General features: G+C 45.6%; 2 protein-coding genes across 3 annotated transcripts; one reads left to right on the top strand and one right to left on the bottom strand.

Moving 5' to 3' along the window:
* The first annotated feature begins 786 nt into the window (after positions 1 to 786).
* Positions 787 to 6,077, top strand: gla (galactosidase, alpha). 2 transcript variants are annotated; one of them, XM_056599827.1, is made up of 7 exons: positions 787 to 1,074; positions 1,258 to 1,432; positions 2,311 to 2,485; positions 2,765 to 2,856; positions 3,405 to 3,566; positions 3,920 to 4,117; positions 4,649 to 6,077. In XM_056599827.1, exons 1-7 carry the CDS (start codon positions 917 to 919, stop codon positions 4,910 to 4,912), a joined length of 1,224 nt encoding a protein of 407 aa, XP_056455802.1. In that variant the 5' UTR covers positions 787 to 916; the 3' UTR covers positions 4,913 to 6,077. The 2 variants fall into 2 exon arrangements, with proteins under 2 accessions (XP_056455802.1, XP_056455803.1); XM_056599828.1 differs by having other exon boundaries at positions 986 to 1,074; positions 1,206 to 1,432.
* On the bottom strand, positions 5,699 to 8,200 carry rpl36a (ribosomal protein L36A). Its single transcript, XM_056599830.1, has 5 exons — positions 8,121 to 8,200; positions 7,395 to 7,500; positions 6,874 to 6,941; positions 6,653 to 6,775; positions 5,699 to 5,775 (listed from the first exon to the last, which is right to left on the bottom strand). The coding sequence occupies exons 1-5, from the start codon at positions 8,121 to 8,123 to the stop codon at positions 5,755 to 5,757; spliced, it is 321 nt and encodes a 106-aa protein (XP_056455805.1). The 5' UTR covers positions 8,124 to 8,200; the 3' UTR covers positions 5,699 to 5,754.
* Positions 8,201 to 8,498: the final 298 nt, after the last annotated feature.

Below are 8,498 nucleotides of genomic sequence, written 5' to 3'. Positions count from 1 at the left end.
TGGTGGGGGGGACCCTGAGCTCACCCTGGTCGGCCGTCAGCCCCACGGATTAACCCCCAAGAGGGGGGGCACGCGAGGGGGGGGGGGGATCACAAGGGTGAACAAGATGCAAACTAGCTTCGTATCCGGATTGGACCATCCGTCAAACCTGGGAGTGGGGGTGTGCATGTGCGTGTGTGTGGGGGGGGGGGGGTTCCGCACTGCGAGATGTGTGTGTGTGTGTGTGTGTGTGTGTGTGTGTGTGTGACAGTAGTGTGTGTGTGCGTGACAGTAGTGTGTGTGTGTGTGTGTGTGTGTGTGTGTGTGTGTGTGTGTGTGTGTGTGTGTGTGTGTGTGTGTGTGTGTGTGTGTGTGTTTGAAAGTAGTGTGTGACAGCTAGTGATGAATTGTTTCCATCAGGAGCATCTCTCTGTGTCAACGGTGATGGGGTTTGGGGTTGAAATACACAGCCCATGGCATTTGTGTTTGGAAATGGGGTTAGGGTTTTGTGTTATGGCTGCATTGTTCCTAAAGTCGATATAGACTGAGTGGTTAGGCATTAGGACCTAAGATGTAAGACCATCAGAAATATTAATACTAAAGGGCACCTCAGAAGATAACATATTTGATCATAAAAAAGATCCGTCTTCATTTACCGTATAGGATAAGGCCAATAAAAAAACAAAGAGGCTGTGGTTGCGGTATATTTGGTCCTCTATGTGTGTCATTTATAGCGATCTCTCCAAATTGTAATAATGAATTCGGCGCGTTGAGTGAAGATTCCTACGTCATCAGGGGGACCAGGAGCGTCTGTTCCTGAGCGGGCGATGCGGGAGGCTCCCCTCCGGTGAGCGGGGCTTGTATTGTCTGTAAACCGGACATATTTGTGTACGAACGCTTCCTGGTCCAAGGTGCACGTCACCCCTCAGATCCTACGATGCGGTGCACAGGACTACTTCTGTTTCCACTTTTAATAAGTCATGCCGTTAAAGCGCTGGACAACGGGCTGGCCCTGACGCCCATCATGGGGTGGCTGCACTGGGCGAGGTTCATGTGCAACGTCGACTGCGACGCCGACCCCGATAACTGCATCAGGTAGGTCGGATCTCTCAGGGCAGTGCCCCCTGTTCTTCTCCGTCCAAACATGAACGATCCAGCGCTACTCTTTTAGACTGAAACACACAGAACCGCTGTAGCTGACCGCTGAACATGATCTATGCATTTAGGAAGCATGAGTAGCAGCCCCCTGGCCCTGTCCCCCTCCCTTTGTGCTGGCAGTGAGCGGTTGTTCATGCAGATGGCGGACGTGATGGTGAAGGAGGGCTGGAGGGACGCCGGGTACGAGTACGTCTGCCTGGACGACTGCTGGCCGTCCCGCCGCCGTGACGCCTCTGGGGGGCTTCAGGCAGACCCCGCCAGGTTCCCAGGGGGCATCAAGAAGCTGGCTGACTACGTGAGCTGCCTTTTTTTACATTGTAGCCTACTAACAGCAGGTGTATTATTCATTATTAACTGCAGGTGCATTATGCATTATTAACTGCGGTCTTACGTCAAATATGATGCTACATTGGTTGTGCTTATACATAAAATATAACAGCTCAAATTTGACACCACATTCGGGCTCATGTAACTAAGGATCTATATATAAATCGATCCAAAATCGATGACATTTGTAAGTGTTACATATTCTCTATTCCTTTTGCAAGCAGCTTCAAAGTAGGTTAATCCATACAGGTGCCGTTCACGCGTGTAAAAAAAACAGAAACAGGTCGATAAGTTTCTCTTCCTGGTAGACAAACGCACTGCTTTTTTACAGTGTTCCGGCGCCATCTGGTGGTGGGGGTATATTACTACAACAACAACATTACAACGTTTGCTTGAAGTCAGGCACTCTTATCAATAAAAGTTTACTAAAGAACATTCTATCCATACAAAAGATATAAAGTAGAATAATAAACTTAATAAACAAACTTACAACTATCTTGATAGCATAGCCGCTAGTTTGGTCAAGTACTGCGTATCTTGTATATGACCAATAAAACTAAAAAAGGTTTGTTTAGTGTTGTAATTCATACTTTTTTATCCACCTTGAACAATGTGGACAAAAGCCCATTGCCCACTAAATGTATGTGCCTTTAGTTAATCTTAAAAGTATAAATAAGATATGGGTTAACCTAACAAACAATAAAAAGTGCTTGCCACATGGTTCTATGAACATCCTTTCTGTACGGACAGCGATATATTATTTCTCCTTCTTCTGACAAATGTTCTTATTGATAGTCGCTTCGGATAAAAGGCCTTGAGTATAAATGTAAATGTAATGTCTTGCAGGTGCACTCTAAAGGCCTGAAGCTGGGTATCTACAGCGACGTCGGGGCAGAGACCTGTGCGGGATACCCCGGGAGCCTGGGTCACTACGAGAAGGACGCCCAGACCTTTGCCGACTGGGGGGTGGATCTCCTCAAATTCGACGGCTGCAACATGAAGTGGACTCGCCTGGCAGAAGGTCAGGTGGATTTTACGAAGAAGATATGCATCTACACGGTTGATGTGTTAACAGGCCTCATCATCTGACACTGACTCATAGCTTTTTTTCAATGTATTTTAAATTAACATTATATTACCATGTGGAGTCGATTTAACGTTTGGCACACATGACATAACTCTCTCTCTCATGACATAACTGAACAGCGCCACTATTTTAGAACTGATTGCCCTGGCCTGTACCACTTCAAGATTCAGTACTGCATCACGGACTGACGTCCATTCTGCTTTGCTGCTCCAGGTTACAGGAACATGTCCAGAGCCCTCAACGCTACTGGGAGCAGGATGGTGTACTCCTGCGAGTGGCCATTGTATGAATGGGATTTCCACAAGGTGAGGTAGACTTTATATGTGCGACCCGACACGCATACAATCAAGTTTCGGTTCCGCTTACACCAGAGCACAAACCACACTGAGTGCACCAGGGGTTTCATTTATAACCGTTTCGTACGCACAAAAGGGGGCTGAAAGAGGCGTAGGCCTACGTGACTTTCCACGCCAAGGTTGTGATCTATAAAAACAAACTTGACGGGAGAATGTGCGCGGCGGAGAAGGACAATACCGAGCGTTGACAGAGAATGCTGAAAGCGCCTAGATGAGAGGAAGTTTCCCGAAAATCGACAGTTTTTTGTGCTGTGATTCGTGTCAGGTTGCTCTATAGTAATTTCGGGAAAAAGTTACACATCTTCATTGTAAGATCCCCTCTCAGGGGGCCTACGAAACCTCTCAGCCCCAGGGGCCAATGGCAGGTTAAGGCAGGCCTGATAATAGGAGATCTTTAAACACCAGAAAAGGCAGATTTTCAAACAACTCGTAATGGCTGATCCCACTCACACCTTTTGGCATAACACCCCCCCTTTAACATCGACTACGCTCTCCAGCCAAACTACACGGCCGTCCGCGAGACGTGTAACCAGTGGCGGAACTACGCCGACGTCTACGACTCCTGGAGCAGCGTCAAGTCCATCGCAGAGTGGACGGCTCTGCACCAGGACGCTGTGGCTCCGTGGGCCGGACCGGGGGGCTGGAACGACCCTGACATGGTAGGGCTCTCTGGGGGAGCTGAGGCGCCGTGCAGAGACTGCATGCCAACAACCACTACAACATGGTCACTGCAACGCTCAGCTTAAAGTGTACAGTGAAGTAGTTTTTAAAAGTCTATATTAACCACAAACATAACACACACCTTAAAGTGTTAGATGAAAAACTGCCCTAATACATTGATTTAAATTCAACCTTTCCAGATATCTTGCCAACAGTGGTTGAACAAGATGGAACATTTAACGGCGCAAATGTTAAACTCAATCTGAAAATATAAATTTCCCATTCGAAACAAATCCCAAAAATATATCTTAACACGCGTCGTAATCCGATTGCATCTTTCCCGGTCGTTCAGCTGGTGATCGGAAACTACGGTCTGAGTCACGACCAGCAGGAGTCGCAGATGGCGCTGTGGGCCCTGATGGCGGCGCCGCTCCTCATGTCCAACGACCTGAGGAGCTTGTGTCCGCGCGCCAAGGCCCTGCTGCAGAACCGACGCGTCATCGCCATCAACCAAGACCCCCTGGGCCGGCAGGGGTACCGCACGGCCACGGTAGGCCGACCGGACCTCTGGATCCAGTAGCAAGGCCAGGGAACCCGGATCTAGTTAGAACCTCGATACTGCCTGGTTGATTACATTTTAAATGGTCTTCTCTCAAAACAGGCCCTCAAAACCCACCTTTTTAAGATTATAGAAGCTTTGTTATTGCACTGAATACTAAGTACAATAACAAAGTATTAAAACAACGAAATTCAAGGTGCCACTCCTGATCGGTGCTTCAAAAAATAAGAGTAGAATAAATATAAAAATTTAACAAGACAGCCCCTCTACATATTTTCTCTCAGACAAGATAGCTTCCCCCCCCCCCCCCCCCCCATCCCTTCTCTTCCTAATACATGTTCTTAAACGGTTTTATTCTTTGTTCACTCTGCAAAGCGTCAGAGTTTTTGGAAAAGTGAAATATAAACCTAATGTATCAGTCTCTTACGTGTAACCATTAATAAGCTTATACAATTGGGTAGACACCTCACTCGCCAACACTGCTTGAGTTTTACAAAGTTAATTGAGTTTTTCCTTCAACAGTTGGGCTCATTCGAGGTGTGGGAGAGGCCTCTCTCGAATCGCGTCCTGGCCGTCGCCGTGAGAAACAAGCAAGAGATAGGGGGTCCGCAGAAGCTTCCCATCGTGAAGGTCCCCGGCTGGAGGACGTGTGATTCTCGGTGCAACGTCACGCAGATCCTTCCGCAGTACAAGGAGCTGGGAGTCCAGCGGAAGCGCACTGACCTGGCCGTCGCTGTGAACCCATCCGGCGTGGTCCTGTTGACCCTTCACCCCATATTGGACTAGGAAGCCAGTGTTGCCAAAGCTCACAACCAGCTGAACTACCCTCCATTAAAGTCAATTCTGGTTATTTTTTACCATCGTCTGAAGTCTAATACCTTTTGCGGACCACATCTCAGAAGACCTCTCCTCTGCCCTGATCACCTCCTACCCGAGTAGCCTGAAGCCGCACCCGTTTTACTCTGGTGGACTTCTACCGCTGCATCGGTAATGGCTGATTACGGTGCCACGTTCACGCATTGCAAAGGGGTTACGGACCCATCTTGCGTCCACCTCAAGGGCCTGATGTGCGCCTCCCAAAAATGATAACCTTCCGTCGAGGCGACGTAGCAGCGAGGGCTGCGATTGGTCGGCTTACTAAAACCCGACCCAGAAACCATCAAGGTTCACGACTGCGTGGTCATTACGTAGACGTAGAAAGTCAGCCCTTTAGCGTGACAGTATTGCATGTCAACAGCCATCTTCCCGTAGAGCACTGACAGCTCTCAGTGCTTTGCGGTCAGAGGTTGGTTGAAACACAGTACCTTGACACTAATCCACCTATTTGCTATTATATGCACATGTCGGTGGCCACTCCTTAGAAACTCCAGTCGATCAGAATTGTACAACGAACATGAAGTCTTGTACAATAAATTGAAATGCCCTAAATACATTTATCAGAAACCTTATCAAATCCCAGTTGAGAGCCAACTCTTATTGAACTGAGCCAAATGATCTTTAGATAAAGCAAGAGCTTCAAAACTAAAATTTTTGGATTTGAAAGGTATGAAATTAAATGTCCACAACATCTGATTTTAGTTTCCAACGTTTTATTAACAGTGACCATTTCCACAAGACACAGCCACAGCTTAGAACTGGATGACCTGGCCCTGGAAGAACAGAAGGAAAGACGAGGTTAAAGGAGCAATAACGAGCATGGGAACCCAAAACATTTACGACCAAGACACAGAATGTAACCGGGATGGGTGATCCATGCCTAACTAAAGCAGACCCAAGTCTATATTATGTTTGGCATTTGATACAAATCAAGATTGCATAATCCACCAACTCCAAAAAATTAAAACGTATTAGGCAGCCCTTTCAATATTTTAACAATGCCCCATATTCACCGAAACCCAACTCCTATAACTGCCTAGAAAATAAAAACACGTTGGAATGTTTCCATTGTTTGTCATCAGTCTCAATTAATCGTACCATGATTTTCCTGAGTTAATGGCCGACTTTGAAAACCAGCATAACTTTTTGCATTATATAAAAATTCCATCAGGGAAAAAGAGTTGATAACATGATTCCACAGCATTGTTTTTTCACAACCCTTGGTGAAGCTCTTTATCATAAGCCTTGGTCCCACAAACTCTAAATATATAATGATTCCATCAGTGACTTTTGGTCCGGCATGGTCAAATCATGGACACTAGTCAGTCGTCACGGAGAATCAGTAATATAGTTTATAGATTTAGCCTTTTATTACTTCAGAATACAAGTCAATTTTGGATTTATTTGTAGCATAGCCTACGATTACCACAGAATATAAGTTAATGTGGATACACAAGTAGACTGGTATTACCACAGAATACAAGTTCATGTGGATATAGACGTAGCCTAGCATTACCACATAGAAGTTAAAGTTGCTATAGAAGTAGCTTAGCCTAGCATTACCACACAGTAAAGGTTCATGTGGATATAGATGTAGCCTAGCCCACCATGACCACAGAGTATGAGCCACATGGCTGTGTGCAGACCTACCTTTCTCTTCTTGTCACCTCCCAACTCAAAGTGCTTGCATCTCTTGATGGCCAGCATACGCTTTGATCTGCAGTTGGGCTCCACACACTCCAGCCTCAGCACAATCTTCTTTGTGGTCTTGGCCTGCGGACAAAAATAAAGGAAGTATGAGGCAAAAGATCACCAGTGACACAACTCTTAGTGACAAGTTCCGAATCAGTCATCATTGGTTGGAACGTTACCTTTTTCCTGAAGATGGGCTTGGTCTGTCCTCCATAGCCGGACTGCTTTCTGTCGTATCTCCTCTTACCTGGAAGAGAGCAAGATACTTGGTAAGGATTATAAAACAACAGAGGTCAGGTCATCAGTGCAGTCAACAAATAGGTTGGGGAATATGTAGACACAAGTGATTGACTTGAGAGCCCATGGCAACTTTCAAGAAACACTGAGAAAGTGTTTAGAGCTCACAGAACACTGCCCACACATGACAAACGTATGTTCTGAAACCAAAGGCACAATCATGGAGAAGACTAAGGTTGTCTGGAAATATCAATGTTGGAGTGTTTCTCCCCATTTAATACAATAAAGACATTATTCGTGAATATAGGACCTCATAGCGGGAATGGCGACTACTGCCAGGAACCCTCGAGAATATTTAACGTTTCCATTTGGTTTATTTGGTCGCTTCAGCCCATTGACAAACTAAACCAGCACGGCCAATCTGTCAGGTGAGGCCACCAACGAGTCAGTCCGTACAACATACCCTGTGCGTAGAGGGAATCCTTTCCCTTCTTGTACTGGCTCACTTTGTGGGTGGAGTGCTTCTTGCACTTCTTGCAGTACGTCCTGCGGGTCTTCGGGACGTTCACCTACAGACAGAGGAGACACACCCCACACACGGGTCAACATGGGCCGCAAGACAACAGTCCTAGATGCGTGACACAATATGCTGAACATTAGACATAGAAAGGGTAGGGAGTTCAGATAATGCATGATTTTATTTTTAAGTCTGGCTTAAACATTGATTGGCTTATGAGTAGTTTGTTGAGATTGTAGCCAACCAAATAGTTAAGAACTCCCATCAAACTAGCCGCAGCTAATGACTGGCTATCGATGGTCTGGTTGTAGCAACAAGCTAGCGTTAGCCCGAGTGTTTATGGCCAACAACTTAACTCAAAACTGGTGGATTTAAATGGTTTGACAAATGCAATAGGACTTATTAAGAGCCACATTATGTCACAACTGAAAACCCTGTTCTAATATAGATATACGTTGTTGGTTCAGGCCCGACACTGTGGCCATACTGGAACGCTATCGATATAAAGAGCGATTATACATCGAATAATGCAAACATCCAACAAATGACATCTCGAATTGATGTTCAACATAAAACAATACAAACGTAGATAAATATAAAGAAAGTAAACACATTAAAATCAGTAGGATTGCGTTAGATTTGAAAAAGTAATTGCGAGAATAGATTCCCTACCATCGCTGCAACCCGATGCGGAGCGAAAGAGAGAGCCCTGACCCGGAAGCACTCTACTTTAAAGCAGCCGGTAGTCGAATTCGAGGAGCATTTCTAAAAATACGCCCTCCAGTGGTTAACTATTAATATTTCAGTATGCATATTAGAGGATGAGAGGAGGTATCAACAGTCCCACTCCCCTGTCACAGATAGAAACTGCACTTAAGTCATTATTTTACAATTAAATAATTAAATAAATACAAAAAAACAACAAGACCAGATGCATGAATACTCAACCAGAAACTTTTTCAAACTGCATCAATTATTAATGCAGCACATATTCCAAATAAAGGCCTAACAGTTGTCTGACCCACTCCACATTCAGTAGATGAACAAAGC

This window comes from Gadus chalcogrammus, chromosome 10, assembly GCF_026213295.1.
Source record: "Gadus chalcogrammus isolate NIFS_2021 chromosome 10, NIFS_Gcha_1.0, whole genome shotgun sequence".
NCBI classification, from domain to species: Eukaryota; Metazoa; Chordata; class Actinopteri; order Gadiformes; family Gadidae; genus Gadus; species Gadus chalcogrammus.
Note: the sequence above shows the minus strand (reverse complement) of the source record. Positions and strands in the feature narration are given on the sequence as shown.